We start from the raw sequence: 20161 nt of genomic DNA, 5'->3' as shown, positions 1-20161 counted from the left end.
GAAACTAAACTCAAAATGGATTAAGGACCTCGGAATCAGACCAGAGACCTTGCATCTTATAGAAGAAAAAGTAGGTCCAGAGCTTCAACATGTCGGCTTAGGACCAGACTTCCTCAACAGGACTCCCATAGCACAAGAAATAAAAGCAAGAATTAATAACTGGGATAGATTCAAACTAAAAAGCTTTCTCTCAGCAAAGGAAACTATCAGCAATGTGAAGAGGGAGCCTACAGAGTGGGAGAAAATCTTTGACAATCATACTTCAGATAAAGCACTAATCTCCAGAATCTATAAAGAACTCAAAAAACTCTACACCAAGAATGCAAATAATCCAATCGACAAATGGGCTAAGGAAATGAATAGACACTTCACAGAAGAAGATCTACAAGCAATCAACAAACATATGGAAAAATGTTCAACATCTCTAGTAATAAGAGAAATGCAAATCAAAACCACCCTAAGATTCCATCTCACCCCAATTAGAAGGGCGATTATCAAGAATTCAAGCAATAACAGGTGTTGGGGAGGATGTGGGGAGAAAGGTACACTCATACATTGCTGGTGGGGCTGCAAATTAGTGCAGCCACACTGGAAAGCAGTATGGAGACTCCTTAGAAATCTTGGAATGGAACCACCATTTGACCCAGCTATCCCACTCCTTGGCCTATACCCAAAGGACTTAAAATCAGCATATTACAGAGATACAGCCACATCAATGTTCATAGCTGCTCAGTTCACAATAGCCAGATTGTGGAACCAACCTAGATGTCCTTCAATCGATGAATGGATAAAGAAAATGTGGTATATATATACAATGGAATATTACTCAGCCATAAAGAATGATAAAATTATGGCATTTGCAGGCAAATGGATGAAACTGGAGAATATCATGCTAAGTGAGATAAGCCAATCTCATAAAACCAAAGGAAGAATGATATCGCTAATAAGTGGATGATGACACATAATGGGGGGTGGGAGGGGTTAGTGTTGGGGTTGGAGTTGGGTTTAGGGAGGGGGGCAGGAATGGAGGAAGGAAGGACTGTATAGAGGGAGGGGAGGGGTGGAAGGGGTTGGGGGGAAGGGAAAAAATGGCAGAATGAATCAAACAACATTACCCTATGTGAATTTATGATTACACAAATGGTATGCCTTTACGCCATGTACAGACAGAGAAACAACATGTATCCCATTTGTTTACAATTAAAAAAAAAAATTCAAAAAAAAAAAAAAAGAAAGAAAGAAAGATACCTTCTCATTTTAGGACTTGCCCAAAAGTGACAACAGTGAAGTAACTGCCTCTATTTACACCATTTAAAGGAATATTGGAAATTCTCCTTTGTTTTAAATTGAGAAATGCTGCTTAACCAATTAAAAAAATTTCAACAAGTATATGTCCGTATCTTTGCTCTTGAAAAGTAAGATTAAATGTAAAATGCCATTCTAATCAGTTTGATCATACAGTTCAAAAATATTATCTCTTCATGGTATTATCTTGTCACAGATACCATATATCTTATAGTATAGTACAAAAATGCAAGAGAGTACCTGAAGGACCAAGGTACTTCTTAAACTATTTCCTGGTGAGTATGCCTTCAAGTATAATTTTCCATTTCTTTCTTTCTAGAAAGAGCAAATTTTGAAGTACATAGGAAATGAGAGGTACAGGCAGCTACAGATCATTTGTTAAATCACCTGCCTCTACACATAATTTTATTTTAAAAACAATTTTCTAAAGTAATTACAAACAGTTTAAAAACAAAAAAGGAAACCCCTCAAAGCTTACAATATATTGGTAATATTTCTAACATGGGACCAAGCACAAACATAAAATGCAATACCAATGTAAAAATCACATTTTCATCACATTATTTCTCTCTCATCTACGTTCTCTAATATTTGCCAGGGCCTAGGCTGATAGTGGTACTAGTTGTAATGTGCAGACTATAACTCATCTGTGATGTCAACTTAGCCATGAAACCCTGGCCAAGCTATTTAACTACGTAAGTCTCACATTCCTTATTGTAAGAAGGATGATAATAATACCATCCTCATAATAGGCCTGTTAATGAGTAAATACATTTCAGAATTCTGTAGCATATAGCACATGTTTAACACAATAACTAATACAAATGGATATGAAATTTCTGTGTATGTTCTAAAGTAGTGTAAAAATGGCACTATTAACATCACTAAAATATCACATTAAATATTGTAAGCATAATCTTCATTATTTAAAAAAGAAAACCTCAAACCTAATAAAACCTAATAGAGTCATTAAAGAACTAAAAGACATAGTACATGTAAAAAATGTGTAACACAAAGCAGGCTCTCAATAAATGTTTAAATTTACAAGTGAACCTCCCAGTGAAGCCTAGGAGACTTAGTATACTATCTAGTCCAGACTATTATATGACTGCAATATTTACATACAATAACCTTTCATTTATAAGACAGAATTTTATGTTGTACATTAAAATCATTAATTATTCATGTTTTGAGTCCAAAGACCCTCATAGAATGTTATTAGAACCAATATAATATGAGATCCCCTTGTAAAACATTGGTTTTTAACATATATTAACAAAATACACATATATAATTATATACATATATAATATTGCTTTCAACATATGTATATAGTTTTTCAAATGTCTGCACATATAACACAAAACTAGTTCTAAAAATGCATATATTTTAGTGTTGGGGTTGGAGTTGGGTTTAGGGAGGGGGGCAGGAATGGAGGAAGGAAGGACTGTATAGAGGGAGGGGAGGGGTGGGAGGGGTGGGGGGGAAGGGAAAAAATGGCAGAATGAATCAAACAACATTACCCTATGTGAATTTATGATTACACAAATGGTATGCCTTTACGCAATGTACAGACAAACAACATGTATCCCATTTGTTTAAATAAAAAAATAAAAAAATAAAGCAGAGAACTTAATAAAAGTCACCCAAATGAGTCAAATAAAAAAAATGCATATATTGCAACCTTTATAATATTCGGATTTTGTCAAAAATCTTATATATTCCAGCTTTTCAAAATATTTAAATAAAGATTCATTTTTATACCAAACTTACTTTTTGGACAATATATCCATATTTATATACTCAAGCACACACACTTTCAATAGCTTTTTCTCCTCTCTTGGCACTTTTATAGAGTCAAGTCACATTTCTAACACATTTCTAATTGTGTCCTCATCATGTCCACAAGGCTATCCCATTATTACCTCAAACCCAAAGTGCCTAAAATAAACCTATCTTTTCCACAAAAACATTTTCCCTTTGATTCTTTCATTTCTGTCAATGAGTAATCAAGTTTAACAACTATGTATTTTTTTACACCTTTCTCTCTCTGGAAAGATAATGTCATATATAGGAGACAGCAAAGGGTTTTGGAGTCAATTGAATCTGGATTAGTCCTCTTTCTACTTCTTACTAATCATGTGAGCTTAAGCAGGTTGTTATATCATTCTAAATTCAAGTTACTTGTCTACAAAAACAGAAATCCATCTCACCTTGTAGGATTTTGTAAAGTCTAAATACAAAGTATATAAGGTGTCTAGGACATGGGGAGTATTCATAAATATTGATAAAGCAATTTCTCTGTCTTCATCATAGCCGGTCCCCACAAACTAGAGACCTTTCTTTGAAATGATCCCATTTTCACTTTTTCTCAATGATTTTTGTCTTTTTTTTTTTTTTTTTTTTGGTGGTGGTGGTGGTGGTAGGCATCATACCCAGAACCTCACATGTCAGTGCTCTATCCCTAAAATATATCCTGAGTCCAAGTCCTCTCAATTAAATCCTCAAGTTTCAGACCTCATCCAAAGCCCCAAACCCCATCCATCTAAGGCAATGGCTACAAAGAGCCAAACTGTCCAGAGGCCTCTTCCATACCTAGCATACTGGCTCTCTCATACTCTCTCTCATACACAGAAACTACTTGTCATCAGCTCAGAATCCCTGAACTGTTCACCCCATCCAAGTTCCTTCATTCCACATTTCAACATGCTCCCTTGTTCCTATGATTCCCTTTGGATTCTCTGAGAGAGTTTAATACAATATTTTCCACCACTTCCTTATAACCTGTCCTTCTTATGCACAACTAATAGCTCTCCTTCAATCTACCTCTACATGTTACCCTGTCTTCTAACACTAATATAATCTCTAGGACTATTTCTCCTATAAATTCTCCCCAATGCTCCTACACTCTTCGTTGAATGTTCCAACTATCTCCTTACTATAATATCCAGCTTTCCCCACAGGATATTGTTTATCTTGTAGTCTTAAGAGGCAGCTAAGCTGGGTACAGTGGCACATGCCTATAATCCCAGTAAATAGGGAGGCTGAGATAGGAGGCCCACAAGTTCAAAGCCAGGCTTAGCAAAAGAGAGGTGCTAAGCACCTCAGTGAGACTCTGTCTCTAAATAAAATACAAAATAGGGCTGCAGATGTGTCTCAATGGTTAAGTGCCCCTGAGTTGAATCCCCAATACCACAAAAAAAAAAAAGGCTGGTTATTTTTTTGGTTTTGTTTTATTGTAAACAAATGGGATACATGTTGTTTCTCTGTTTGTACATGGAGTAAAGGCATACTATTTGTGTAATCATAAATTTACATAGGGTAATGTTGTTTGATTCATTCTGTTGTTTTTTCCCTTCCCCCCCACCCCTCCCACCCCTCTTTTCCCTCTCTACAGTCCTTCCTTCCTCCATTCTTGCCACACTCCCTAACCCTAACCCTAACCCTAACCCTAACCCTAACACTAACCCCTCCCACCCTGCCTTATGTGTCATCATCCGCTTATCAGCAAGATCATTCGTCCTTTGGTTTTTTGAGATTGGCTTATCTCACTTAGCATGATATTCTCCAATTTCATCCATTTGCCTGCAAATGCCATAATTTTATCATTCTTTATGGCTGAGTAATATTCCATTGTATATATATACCACAGTTTCTTTATCCATTCAATTGAAGGGCATCTAGGTTGGTTCCACAATCTGGCCATGGTGAATTGAGCCGCTATGAACATTGATGTGGCTGTATCTTTGTAGTATGCTGATTTGAAGTCCTTTGGGTATAGGCCAAGGAGTGGAATAGCTGGGTCAAATGGTGGTTCCATTCAAAGCTTTCTGAGGAATCTCCAAACTGCTTTCCAGAGTGGCTGCACTAATTTACAACCCCACCAGCAATGTATGAGTGTACCTTTTCCCCCACATCCTCGCCAACAACTATTGTTGCTTGTGTTCTTGATAATCGCCATTCTAACTGGGGTGAGATGGAATCTTAGTGTAGTTTTGATTTGCATTTCTCTTATTACTAGAGATGTTGAACATTTTTTCATATATCTGTTGATTGCTTGTAGATCTTCTTCTGTGAAGTATCTGTTCATATCCTTAGCCCATTTGTTGATGGGGTTATTTGTATTCTTCGTGTAGAGTTTTTTGAGTTCTTTATAGATTCTAGAAATTAGTGCTTTATCTGAAGTATGAGTGGCAAAGATTTTCTCCCACTCTGTAGGCTCTCTTTTCACATTACTGATAGTTTCCTTTGCTGAGAGAAAGCTTTTTAGTTTGAATCTATCCCAGTTGTTGATTCTTGCTTTTATTTCTTGTGCTATGGGAGTCCTGTTAAGGAAGTCTGATCCTAAGCCAACATGTTGAAGATTTGGACCTACTTTTTCTTCTATAAGATGAAGGGTCTCTGGTCTGATTCCCAGGTCCTTGATCCATTTTGAGTTGAGTTTCATGCATGGTGAGAGATATGGGTTTAGTTTCATTCTGTTGCATATGGATTTCCAGTTTTCCCAGCACCATTTGTTGAAGAGGCTATCTTTTCTCCATTGCATATTTTTGACCCCTTTGTCTAGTATGAGAAAATTGTATTTATTTGGGTTTGTGTCCGTGTCCTCTATTTTGTACCATTGATCTACCCGTCTATTTTGGTACCAATACCATGCTGTTTTTGTTACTATTGCTTTGTAGTAGAGTTGAAGATCTGGTATTGCGATACCCCCTGCTTCACTCTTTCTGCTAAGGATTGCTTTAGCTATTCAGGGTTTCTTATTCTTCCAGATGAATTTCATAATTGCTTGCTCTATTTCTGTAAGGTACGTCATTGGGATTTTAATTGGAATTGCATTGAATCTGTATAGCACTTTTGGTAGTATGGCCATTTTGACAATATTAATTCTTCCTATCCAAGAACATGTGACATCTTTCCATCTTCTAAGGTTTTCTTTAATTTCTTTCTTTAGTGGTCTGTAGTTTTCATTGTAGAGGTCTTTCACCTCTTTTGTGAGATTGATTCCCAAGTATTTTATTTTTTTCAATGCTATTGTGAATGGGGTAGTTTTCTTAACTTCTCTTTCTGAAGATTCATCACTTATGTATAAAAATGCATTGGATTTATGAGCATTGATCTTTTATCCTGCTACTTTACTGAATTCACTTATGAGTTCTAAGGGTTTTCTGGTGGAACTTCCAGGTTCCTCTAAATATATAATCATGTCATCAGCGAACAGGGATAGTTTGAGTTCTTCTTTTCCTATTCATATCCCTTTAATTTCTTTGGTTTGTCTAATTGCTCTGGCTAGAGTTTCAAGGACGATGTTGAATAGAAGTGGTGAAAGAGGGCATCCCTGCCTTGTTCCAGTTTTTAGGGGGAATGCTTTCAGTTTTTCACCATTTAGAATGATATTAGCCATGGGCTTAGCGTAGATGGCTTTTACAATGTTAAGGAATGTTCCCACTATCCCTATTTTTTCTAGTGTTTTAAGTATGACGGGATGCTGTATTTTATCAAATGCTTTTTCTGCATCTATCACAATAATCATGTGATTCTTGACTTTAAGTCTGTTGATATGGTGAATTACATTTATTGATTTCTGGATGTGGTTCACATTGTATTTCAACTGGACAGTGCTGAGCTAGTACTTTCCATTCCAAATTCCTCAAGCCAGAAACTTAGTGTTTAGCAGAATAGTAGGTTAGCTAATATGCGTTTGGAATTTAAACTCTACTGATCCCTCCTTTCCCTTCTCTAGATTTGACAGTTTTACTCTTCTATCTAGACAATATACCTGTTCTATTCATGAAAAACAGATCTTCTTGCTAACTCTCAAATATTCCATGTGCATTAATGATTCTTCCTACCCAAAATACCCTTTCCCTTCCCACTTTTTCCTGTTAAACAAATACTGCTGCCCCCAATCCTATCTGTAGGGCAGGATTATATACCCTACCTTGTCAATATCAGGCTTACTTTAAGACTTGAACAGAAATGTGAGCAAAAGTGACATGCACCCTTTCCAAACAGCTTTAAGAACCACTGTTTTGTTTCAAAATCATCTCTTACTTCTTACATGAGACCAGCAACCTTCCAGGCTGGTTCCTGACAAGAAAATATGGAACAACAATATAGCTAATGTAAAATAGACGTGTAAATGAAAGCAAGAAATGCACCTTTGTTGTTATAAACCCATGAGACATTTTCAGTCATTTATTATCACTGTATAAAATAACCTAAACTGTCTAATATATCAAATCATTTTACCAGAATCATCCCTATTCTTTACAACCTATCCTAAGACCAACTACCTTCATAAAATTTTCCTTGACCACATTAGCCCAGAGTTAACTTTTCCTCCCCTAAATTCCTAGAGTTCAGCTGAAACATATATGAATTACACATGACCATTTAATGGTTGCTAACATCACAAAAATAGCAAAGCAAACATTATATGCTTCCATGACGGTACCACATAATACCACTTTTGAGGTGGTCTTAATTTTATGAAAAGCCCAAATCTAATCAAGCTTCTAGATATGTCCAATCATTTAAAAAAAATACAGAAGACAGAAGAATGCAGTGAACTGCACCATGCAAAAGCAATTAGCAAAATCCAGTAAAATCACCTGCCTTCTTCAAAAAAAAAAAAAAAACAACAAATGACATGAGAAAAAAAAAAAGATGTAGCAAGGAAACTATATAGGAAATAATAAAATTAAAAACTAACTGAATATTTGATATGAAGAAATTATTACTTGCTATGATTTAATATATATATGAATATATGTATATGAGTAAATATGAAAGATGTATTCCAGATCATTTCTGACAGCAAAAATTTATGTTGTCAATAGCCACAGAGATGAAAGAAGAAAGACCAACTGATTCACTGTCATCTTTGATATTCTTATTGTAAATTGTTGAAGTTCAGTTCTTTGTAGGTAGTTGTCATTTATTCATTCTCTCATCCTAAAACAAGGGTTCATTAAACAAGAATCTACTAAATTAATTTGAAAGAACGGTCATAAGTTTCAGTTGAGTAGATGAATCAAATGGACCAAAAGCTTATCTTTTGCTTCCATAATCAGTTAAAAAGATACAATATCCCTAAGGCGGCCCAGAAACTGCACTAGTTTACTCAGGGTTATTTCCCTTGAGTCTGTCCCCTTTTGACACATGATCATAGAGATTATCCACAAAAGAATTAACTGTGGAGGATTGGTGTGTAAGAGACAGAAAAGACTAAAAGAGACCTTTCACCTTCTTGCTCCTACCTTTTTGATTAATACCATATAACACACAGGTAAGAACCTCAAGTTTCTTATCCTCCTACTTTTTTATGGAAGCCAATTTAAATTCTAAATATCATAAAATAACAAATAATAAAAGTTACATTCCAAGGCTCAAGGAAGTTAACCTGATAGGAAATGGAAGGTTCTATTTCTATTTCTATTTCTATAAGTCCAGTCAGAAATTCACTCACCCATTACTTTGTGCCTGATGTTAATTTGCTCATAATCTTATAAGAAAAAATATTCAAAATTAAGAAAGATAAATATAAAATAACTGGAATACAAGTAAAAATCTGTTAAGTATGATTCAAAAAAGCCTATATAATTAAACAACTTGAAATAAATATGCTTATTTAAATTCCATGTAACTATTTATGCTTTTCCAAAATAAGTAATTAAAACTTACAGGGAAAAGAAAAAGATAGTTTCAGAATTAAGAAATGTAGTAATTCCCTGATGCATCAAAGGATTGGTTTACTTTTCATCAAAAGCAATTTTCTCAGATTCAGAAAACTAATATGAATAGAAAGTGGATTTTAAGCCCTGATTTCTCATCTTAAAAACTGCAATATTCAAAAGGCAAACTTGATTTCTAGAAATTTCATATACATAAGTATTTTTAAATTATATTTCCTAGTCTCTTTTTCTCTTTGGCACTAAACAGTCATAAAACTCAAGGTAGTTGGCAATGGTAAACTTAATATCCATTTTAGAACTGAACTAGCTAAGAACCAGAGGACTTCTGTTGGCCCGTCAGACAAATTATAGTCAAGTAATAAAAAGAGAGAGAGAACAATAAAGAACAGAAGGAAGAACGGGCCAAAGATCTAGGGTTTACTCAATGGCCAGTCTTTTTTTTTTTTTCAACTAGAGCAAGGCAGGGGTAGGAGAAGCTTATAGCACAAAAATTTGGGGGAAGCTAAAGCTAAAAAGAGAATTTTTTCCTAATTTCTAGTTTCTCTGAAAAAGAAAATGGTGTGATACTTAAAAAGATACTTAAAAATCAGAAACATAACATTTAGCTTGCTAGGACAGGAACAAAAGGAATTTATTCAACTAATAATACTGAATCCTGCTTTTGAAAACTAATTGATCAAAACTTCTAAGTTTTCAAAATAATATTCAGAGCAGACACCCACAAGATAAAGACTCTTTTTTGTCACTTCAATAACAATAAATTTCATTCACACCATTTTAAATGGGTAATGTGTTTTTATTCACACATTTGGGTAAGTTGGCAACTCTTGATAAACTAAATGTGAAATGGCATTAAAATTAGATAACTGAAGAAAATTTCATTTACTACATTTCATCAGAATCACACATGTACCTTCAGTGTAAAGTGTAAACAACTTTTTGCCAAATTGAAACCACTTTGAAAGTGAGGGTGGACAAATGACAAAGAATATTTTCCCACCTTCCCTCTCCCCAAAAGTAATCTAACCCCTGGGATCATAAAGCAGTTCACTAGTTAGTTAAAACACCATACAAATAACCCAATCAATAAATGGGTTAAGGAACTGAGCAGACACTTTACAGAAGATGATTTACAAGCAATCAACAGATATATAGAAAAATGTTCAACATCTCTAGTAATTAGAGAAATGCAAATCAAAACTACCCTAAGATTTCATCTCACCCCAATTAGAATGGCTCTTATCAAGAATACAAGCAACAATGGTGAGGATGTGGGGGAAAGATACATTCATACATTGATGAAGGGATTGCAAATTGTGCAGCCACTCTGGAAAGCAGTATGGACATTCATTAGAAAACTTAGAATGGAGCCAGCTATCCCACTCCTTGGCCTAAAAATCAGGACTTAAAATCAGCATATAAAGTGACACAGCCACATCAATGTTTATAGCAGCTCAATTCATAATAGCTAGTTTGTGGAACCAGTCAAGATGCCCTTCAATAGATGAATGCATAAAGAAATTGTAGTATATATACACAAAGGAATATTATTCAGCCATAAAGAAGAATAAAATTATGGCATCTGCAGGTAAATGGATGGAGTTGGAAAATATCATGCTAAGTGAGATAAGCCAATCCCCAAAAACCAAAGGCCAAAAGTTTTCTCTGATAAATGGATGATGATACATAATGGGGGCCAGGGTAGGTAAGGGAAGAATGGAGGAAGGATGGATTGTGTAGAGGGAAATGAGGGGTGGGGAGGGAGCAGGGGGAAGGGAAGATAATGGAATGAGACAAACATCATTACCCTATGTACATGTATGATTATACAAACGGTATGACTCTACTTTGTGTACAGTCAGAGAAATGAAAAGTTGTACCCCATTTGTGTACAGTGAATCAAAAATTAATTTAAAAAAACACCTACTCTCTCAGATATAACCCCTTCAGATCTCAATTAAAAATATATGCAATACCTCAATTATCTAGAGTTTCTTAACTGAAGAAATTTAATTAAAAATACACCAATCTAGTCACAATGAAAAATTTCCCAGTAACAAAAAAGATCTAATCAATGCAACACAACTTGAACTTAGTCCCAAACTGACAAATGTGAATCTAAAGGAAGGAAAATTTCTCTTCTTTAAGACCTTATTAAATCAAGTTATAGGAGTTAATATGAGTAAACTATACCAAAAGTCCCTCTTCAAAATAAAGGGGAAGGTTGCTTTCATGAAGTTGAATCCTTCAACACATATTTTAAATTAAGTCAAAATAAAAGAACCCACAGGATAAGTATGCTTTTGTCATTCTAATAGAATGAAAGCTTATTAAAGAATAAAAGTCACCCACACCCTTATTAAATCCTTTGATTTTTTTCATCCAGCTCTACAAATTTGATAATGAAATTCAAATCGAAGATCCCACAATATCACTAAACATAAACTGAAATAAAGTCTTTTAGTGTTTTATAGGAAAGTTCAAAAACATTTACAACAATTTTTATCAGGCTGCAAAAAGTATACAGCATTTCCCAAAATCACTGTTACTCTTGTGGTGGTACATTGGTAGTGACATGAACAAGATGAGAAGTGAGAGTATTACAACTTAGGATCATATTCCTAATTTTGATTTAAATTACTTTAAGTTCTTCCTAATATATTTATGACACTGGCACCAAATTTCCATCCATATACTGTACATTTATAAAATTGCTTTCTTGCAGCAGCTAGTGTAGCTACATAATCAAAAAGGGTCTCCAAATACAGAAAGCTGCATGTTTCATGCAATGGAAGGCACCAATTAATCTAGCGAGTTAGCTAAACAGTTTTCACTATACAATATGCATGCACACACCATCACCACTTTACTAGGCAAATGATTACAATATTCATTTTAAAGATGAAGAAAATGAGGCTTAGAGAAGTTCTGTTACATATTACAAGGTAGAAATGGAATTTTAAATCTTATCTGTATAATCCCCAAATCCATGCCCTATTTCCTGTACCATGTTGCCTAAAGAAACAGACACATCCAAATAAGGTTTTAAACATGTGTGTCCCATTCTAGTTCACAAACTATGTTTGTACCACATTCAACTAGGATATTGTTTGTAAAATGCCAAAAGTTACTCTAATTTTTCCTTCATGTGTCAATACCCTCAGTGTTTAAATTTAAATATTTAAACTTAAATTAATGGATTAAAAATGTCTTCATTTATTTGATCCACAAACACTTCCTGAAATGCCCATGGTATACCAAGTCTGTGTTAATTGCTATTTAAGTCAATTCTCTATCTAGAACTAATTTATTAGATGAATGCATAAATTTCTAAAAGGAGAAACTTTGTTAAACTCATAGTTAGAATTAGAAACAAATGTGCATTTTGTGTTTAATATATTTAAGGAAGAAAATGTGTGTCATCACCTCCTATCAGTAGTGATATTTCACAACTGGGAAATAAAGTCAGGAAGAAGAGTGGGATAGTCCTATCAGTATGGACTTACCAGCCAGATAGACCTGGTTTTCATTCTAATTCTAGTTCTAGTACTTATTGGTTGTATAGCCTTTGCCACATCACTTAACATTTCTGCACCTGAATTTCCTCATCTGTAAAGGTGAGATAATTATACCCCTTTTGCAGACTTACATAAGTATATACCAAAAATGCCTGACAGGGCCTAGGGTTGTGGCTCAGTGGTAGCACACTTGCCTAGAATATGTGAGGCACTGGGTTTGATCCTCAGCAACACATAAAAATAAATAAAATCATATTTTTTAAAAAACCTGCCTGACAGAAAAGAAGTACTCTGCAAATAGGAAAAGATCAACTTACTGAATTAACTTTCTTCTTAAAGGTCATTTGTATGATACTTGCCTATTTATCTCTATCCGTTTTAGAGCAGCATATTACTTTGATTTATTGAAGGGCAATCAGAAAACTGGGTTACAGTTTTGGTTCCTCTTCTTCAGGTTGTAAAACCCTGGGTACCCTAACACTCAATTTAAGAATAACAATTTTCTCTTGCTATATACCACAATCTTTCTCACATCTTTTGACAGGAGAGCAAGAATAGAAAAAATCAGTTTTGGAATCAGAAAGACCTGCTTTTGAGTCACAAAAGCCTGAACTAATCATTTAATCTCTCTTGAACTACCTATGCAATCTTAAATTCTTTCTTCAGGTCTATTGTGAGACAAAATGAGAAAAAGTGTAAACAAAGTAAACTATGAAGAAGCTAAAAGTATAAGATAACTGATAACCTGAATAATTTATGGGCCTGCATTTGCTTTAGACCTACTCTAGCATAGACATGTTAGATCAGCCATTTCCACCAAAGTACTTGCACGTGTAAGATGTCAAATTCTGAAATAGAACATAACTAATAAAGAATTTCTTAATTTGAAATCATTTTCAAATTTCTGCACTTGCACAAAGTATGCATTTTCATGAGAAAAAAGTAATTTTTCATCAGATAGCCAAAAGGATCACTGACACCAGAATGGGGGTGGAGGATTATAGTCTTTAAACCTGTTAAAAAGTGAGTAACTTCATCAGTGTTCTAACTAAACTTTATTCTCTCACTTCACAACTTTCCTCTGCACGTTGCTTTCTCTGATCTTCATTTCTTATCTTCACTCCTAATACCTCTGCCTAATACCTTCATTAGGCTAACTCCTTCTCAACATTCAAGATTGAATTCATCTGTCCCTTCCTCTAAGAAGCCTTTCTAAACTACCATTTCTATCACCCCCAGGTTATCAGGGAAACATTCTGCAGTTTCAGAGTTCTGCATATAACTCCATGCCTCAATGGTAATTTTCTAACTATCCTCCTCCTTGCAAACAGGGACTCTAATACATCTCCAAATTTCCAAAATTTAACACCATGCTTAGAATATAGAAAGTATTCAATATATTTCTGAATGAACAAGTAATTTTAAAAAATTAATATCATAGTCACAACACAGTGGCTTCTTTCAGAGAACCACTACACAAAGATTGATGTATTACTTTTGAAATAAAAGTAAGGAAAGAGTAATTACTGGCAGGTTATTTTGTTCTGTTCCCTTCCCCCATAACATTGTTGAAATATTTAGGAATTTATTGTCTTAAGTAAAAGTTTTCGATCCTATGTAAAATTTTAGGAATCCTTTTGCATTTCCTTGTTTTGTTTTTCTCCAGTTGACATGCAAGTACATTATTTTGAAATCCAGTTTAGAGACTCCAAGATTCAAAATCAATAGTTCGTAAGTATTATATGGCAAATAAAAACATCTTCCTTTACAGTTTGAAGGCAATTTCTTTTATGTATTCCATTAAATAAATAGGGAATATTAAAAGCAAAGATTAGCATATTCCCATATGATAAATACTATCAATGAATTACTACAAACCTTCACACTTGCATTAATTTTTTATAATCAGAAACATCAAATTCATCTAAAAATGAAATTTTTCCTTAAATCGATATTAAATTTAACACCTACTTCATTGCTGAAATTGAACAATAAAAATAGTCTGAAACTCACATAAGAGTGTGCTGTTCTTAAATGACTCAAAGATAAAACTGTGGTTGTGTTAATATGGATGCAAAATATTGACATTCTTCTGATCTTTTAATGTATGTATATAGTTCTCTAGTATCTCTCACTGAAGTGACACTAACTTAAGATGCTGAAGTTAAAGCCAAATATCACATTCATAAATCTCAGAAATGTAGACAATATCAGAAGGACTTAAAGAAATAAGCACATAAACTTCCTGACCAATAAAAAAAGTATTTTCTGTCCCAATACTTTAGGCATCTTTAATAAAACTATGCTCACTTAAATTACAGAAGATATAAAGTTGACAAAAAAATTTGAACTTTTAAAACCATTTTTTTATAAAAAAGGACAAAATTATGTGAGTACACATCCCCTTTTCCACAATTCAAAAAATCCTCAAATACCTAACTTAGGCACTAAAACTAATTGCAAAACCTCACTCAAATTGATATAAAGCTGTTTGTGATTTATATTCACTTAGTGTGAATGTGATATTAATGTGTTTGATTACAAGGCACTTTTCCATACTCTCTTGGGGGTATTATGTAATCAACAGTACATAAAGCTGTACTGCCTTTCAATAATTTTTTTTAAATCTGAATTCTGAAATATATCAATATCCAAAGCAGCCAAATAAGGCATTGTAAACCTGAATTTCCTTTTCTTTTAAAGGAGATTTTACTACTAAGTCATGCCAGGCACGGTGGTACACACTATAATCCCAGTAGCTTGGGAGATTGAGGGAGAAGGACTGTGAATTCAAAGCTAGTCTCAGAAACATAGAGAGGCCCTAAGCAACTCAGTGAGACCCTCTCTCTAAATAAAACGAAAAAGGGCTGGGAATGTGATTTCAGTGGTTGAGGGCCACTGAGTTCAACCCCTGTACCCAAAAATAAAAAAAAATAAGGGAGATTTTAATACTAAGTCTTTAGGGAAAACAATAAACACACACTTACAAGTTCACATACCAATTTAACTACCATTTCTTTGGAGGTGTGAGGCAATGTGTATTTTCCATACCTTATACCTAACTCATGTCTGTAAAGTAGCTGTTACTGTCCCGTTTATATAAATTAGGAAACTAAAACCAAAAAGGCTTAACTTTTTTGCCCAACAATTAACACAAGATATCAAACAGTATTCTCATTTCTAAGGCTTTTTAAAGTTTCAACTTTATCTACAGATAATTTGAGATTCATATAGATTTTTTTAAAAACATTTCATAAAGTGACTAAGGTGTGGTCCATTTTAACAACTGCTTCTTTCTATAATTTCTAGACTATATGGGAATTCATGGAAGTACAAACTTGGCAATACATGAAAACAAATTATTTTACCAGGTAATTCAAACCAGGTTTTGGTTTTTCGTTTGTTTTTAATGATAGCTGGAAAGGAGGGAGAAGATGCTAAGAAACTGATGCAGGTACAATATAGCTTGAGACAAATACTCATACATTTAGTTAACTATAAGATTTTCTTTCTTCTTATTACTTATTATTAAATATCTGGAGAAAAAGAAAATATCTGACATTCATGTGCCCATTTTAAAGCACAAGACTTTAAAGAAGAAACTTCCTTTCGCAACTCTGATCTACTTACAGAGTTATCTATATGGCTGAAAAAACTATCATAGGTGTCCTTTCACTCCTCCACAATATTCTTCAAAATCCACCCCACACAGAGACAGATTCCATAATACATAGTTTAGGTAACAATTCTACTTTCTCCAAAACTTGGTGCATACTTTTCTTATGATATCAAAACAATTACAACAATGAAGAAAAAAAGTCTTACATACATCATCAAATGTTTAAAACTTGATTTTATGTTTAAATATATACAATACATTTGAAAGTTTTTATATTTGAGCTTCAAGTGAATTAAGAATATAACATTTATTAGGTACTTAAGTAATATTCAGAACTATCCTACAAATATCATCCTCAACTTACAGATCAGAAAACTGAGAATCAGAAAAGTTGAACCCAAGATCCATATCTAATAAGACAGAAACAGTGCTCAAAGATTTGAGCCCCAGTTCTTTGCACTTCACCTTGCTAGAACATTAAGCTAAGTTTAGAATATTTCCTTGTAGGGCAGGAATTTTCATCATGACTATGACTTTTTCAGTATGTAGAATTTTTGTAAGATAAAAAGAAAGTCAAATGATTAATCTGAATAATGCTAAAGTACTCTGGAAAAGTACAATTTTATACTAATTCCTTGCAGGTATTGAGCAATTTACTCAACTCTCTGTGCCAAAACTTCTCCACATATAAAATACAGAGAATACCTCAAAGAGGGTTATAAGGCTTAAGTGATTAAAACACACATAGCAACTACTATATACTTCCTGGCACAAAATAAATACTCCATAAATTTCAACTGTTATGGTGAGAAATCCTCAGATGGCCATATTTTGTACCATGTGACTTTAGCCAACAATAGCTGAACACCTAATCCAAAATCATTCCTAACACTGAGCTTTCATCTAGTGGTAAAAGATAACATGTGTCAATAAAATTTTCTCTCTAAGAAATCTGAATTAAGAAACAAAGATAGAGATAATAGTGACTCAAAAGGTAGATGATCTGGCTTTTACCCTCATCAATTTTCTCTCATTCAAGTTACCAATGACCTCCCTGTTGCTATATCTAGTTTTTCATTCTTCATTTTATATCACTTGGCAGTATTCAGTCTAAAGAGTATTCCATTTATCTTGAAATATTCTTTTGATTGTACTCTAGTTATAATTTCTCTCTCTTTAAAGAGAGAGAAAATACTTCATCCTGAGCCTGGTCTTTCTTGGGGCAATTTCATCCACACCCATGATCTCTATTTCAAAACAATTCTCTCCATGACGGTCCAGCTTTTCTTGTAAATTCAACTGCTTTGCCAATGTCTCCATTTATTTGGATGCCTTAAAGAGTCCTAAAACTTCCTAAATCTAAAACCAAATTCATGGTCTTCCCTTTCAAACTTTGCCAAGACCCCCTCCAATGCTCCCTATCTCAGTAATGATATCTGAGTATCCAGTTGTACAAAATAGAAAAAGAAAAGTAGTCTTTGAAACCTCCTCTTCCCTCATCCTCATATCCCACTAAGTCCTAATAATTGTATCTCATAAATATTTCTCAATTCCTTTCTTTATCGCCACTATTATCTTCTGATAGATCTTCATATATTAATTCTTGTATCTTTTATTCTCTTCACTATAGCCAGAATTTCTTTAATGATTATAATCATGTCATATTCACCATTGAAAACCTTCAATAGCTTCCCATTATTCTTAGGATATTTTGTAACCCAAATTAACAACATATCCTACAAAGTACTTCAGCTTGCCTCTTCTCTCCCCACATTGCCCCATATGCACCCACACTTATCTCCTTCCAGTTCCCTTACACAGAAACATCATGTTTCCACCTGTATTAAGGTTTTGTACATGGGTGTCCCTCTACTTAGAGCACTCTTTGCCCTTCCCTTCATTTATCCATATTTAAGCTAAAATATTACCTCCAGGCAATATCAAGCCATTCAGTTATTCATTTAACAAAAATGCATTGAGAAGACATTATAAGTACCGTACATTAGCTAAAGTTCTAGACAAGTGATAAAATAAAGCTTTTGTGGAGTTTACATTCTAGGAGGACAGAAGCGATTATAAATACCAATGAGTACATTAAACAGTAGGTTCCAAGGCAATATGTGCTATGGGAGAAAAGGAAAAGAAGACCAAGAAAAGAAAGTCAGGAGCAGGGAGTTTCCAGTGCCTAATTTGTTATCTAGCAAAAAGCATTTAATAAACATTGAGTAGATGAATGAATAAAGAAATGAGCATCTTCAAGTTATCAGGGAGCTAAAACTATACAATGAGTAAAGAAACTACTCAGTGGAAGAAACAATTGCCATTGAAAAAAGAGAGAAACCATGAAGGGGCCTTGAGAAAGAATGGTCCCTTGAACCATTCTTGATGGTTTACTGTAGCTTCCAGTTCCATTTCCTGTACAGCCTTACCAGTAGAAAACACACACACACACACACACACACACACACATACAACTGGAATAATTCAAGTGGCTCATTCTTGTAACCATAATCTAACCTAATTAGGATGCAAATACAAGGTTACATGTGTACAAAACTTTAACAACCCACCACCATATAAATCCCAAAGTTGCTGATTTTCTATACATACTGATATTATCCCTTGTATTAAAGTTCCAGTTCTTCAGTCCTCAGGCCCTTTTAGGGACAAACTCCCTCCCACATACACAAGAGCTATAAAAACACTTGCTTTCTTCCATGATCCTTTAAGACTTCCGAGGTCACTATCTAAGTAAGCCCAGTCATACCACAAGAGTCCCCAGGAATAGGATCCTGGGTCTCCCTCCCTGTCAGTCTCCCTGCCCTTTAAATGCTATCTTGCACTCACTGTAGTGAACAGGCACCCGTATGGGTTCTGAATGACCTTCAAGATCTCATATGCACTCACTCAGGCTCCAGCCTCCTTTTAGTAGGTTCCTAAGGGAACTGGGTCTCTGGAAGTCCCCTCAAGCTTCTTGTCTTTTTAAGAACCCATACAAAGATCTGTATACCTTCTCTGCGGCCAGGGGGAATCCTGAGGACCCTAGTAACCCTCCCCTTCCGTGGCACTGTCTGATACTGAAGTAACACACCTTCCACAAACACCTGCCTCCTCAGAATCTGAGCCTCCTCCCCACTCCAAAGCATGCCCGGTAGGGATCCCTCCCGGGCTCCCACGGGCTGTGTACGCCCTCTCCCTGACGCGGCCTATCCCTGGCCCCCACCACAGGTGCCCCTCACGATTAGAGTCCTGTGTCTTCCCCGGGGTTCCAGCCCTTCCCAGGTCCATGCTCACTCAGAAGTGTGCACACTCTCCCACACTCCCCTCTGCCAGCAGGACTTCGAGGTCCCTGCCCGCCACCCAAGGGGTACACGCCTGCCTTGACTCTTGACCCTGAGGTCATAGCCCCATCGCGCAAACACATACGGGCCCCTTCTCAGGAACAGGGCCATGCCAGGTCCCCTGTCCCCTCAGGCCCAGGACAGCAGTGCCGCCTCAGCTTTCCCTTCATCGACCGCCCCCACAGACCTGCCTCAGGCGCCGTCTGGCTCCGCTCCGCCATTTTTGTTGTCCCTCAGACTCCGAGCCCACGCGAAATCCGCGGGGCAGCGGGGAGCTGGCGATGGGATCCTCGGGCTGACAGGAGCTCCCTCAGGAAGACGCCGCACGACGGTTGCCAGGGCAACGGGCGGCCGGCTTGCGGGTGGCTGGCGCGTGGCGGGGGGCGGGGCGGGAGGGGCGGGCTGGCAGGAGCGTCGGTCCGAGGCCCCGCCCCATGCCGGCCTGTGCCTGCGGGGCTGGGATGCCTTGCCGGCTCCCGCGCAGAGGAGCCGCCGCGTACTGGCAACTGAGCATGCTCCGCCGCTCCTCGGGAACGTGGGCCGGCTGGACTGGGATGGCGCTTTCTTGCGGCGGCCCGAGGCCCTGGTGCTGTCCACAGAGCCTGTCTGGGCCGATGTTTCAACCGTTAGAGCTTAACTCTGAGCTCTTAGGACAGGTGTCTTGGTTTCCCAGTGCTTCTC

General features: G+C 35.9%; 1 protein-coding gene across 2 annotated transcripts in view; it reads right to left on the bottom strand.

The window, feature by feature from the left end:
• LOC124985227 (BEN domain-containing protein 5) overlaps positions 1 to 19819 on the bottom strand; it is a 1510890-nt gene extending 1491071 nt beyond the window's left edge. For both annotated transcript variants that reach the window (XM_047553797.1, XM_047553787.1), the window contains exon 1: positions 19668 to 19819. In XM_047553797.1, the coding sequence (XP_047409753.1) occupies positions 19668 to 19701 (34 nt within the window). In that variant the 5' untranslated portion in view covers positions 19702 to 19819. The remainder of the gene's footprint in view (positions 1 to 19667) is intronic.
• Between the last annotated feature and the right edge of the window lie 342 nt (positions 19820 to 20161).

Source organism: Sciurus carolinensis, chromosome 1 (assembly GCF_902686445.1).
Source record: "Sciurus carolinensis chromosome 1, mSciCar1.2, whole genome shotgun sequence".
Taxonomy (NCBI): domain Eukaryota; kingdom Metazoa; phylum Chordata; class Mammalia; order Rodentia; family Sciuridae; genus Sciurus; species Sciurus carolinensis.
This window is presented reverse-complemented; position numbering and strand designations above follow the sequence as displayed.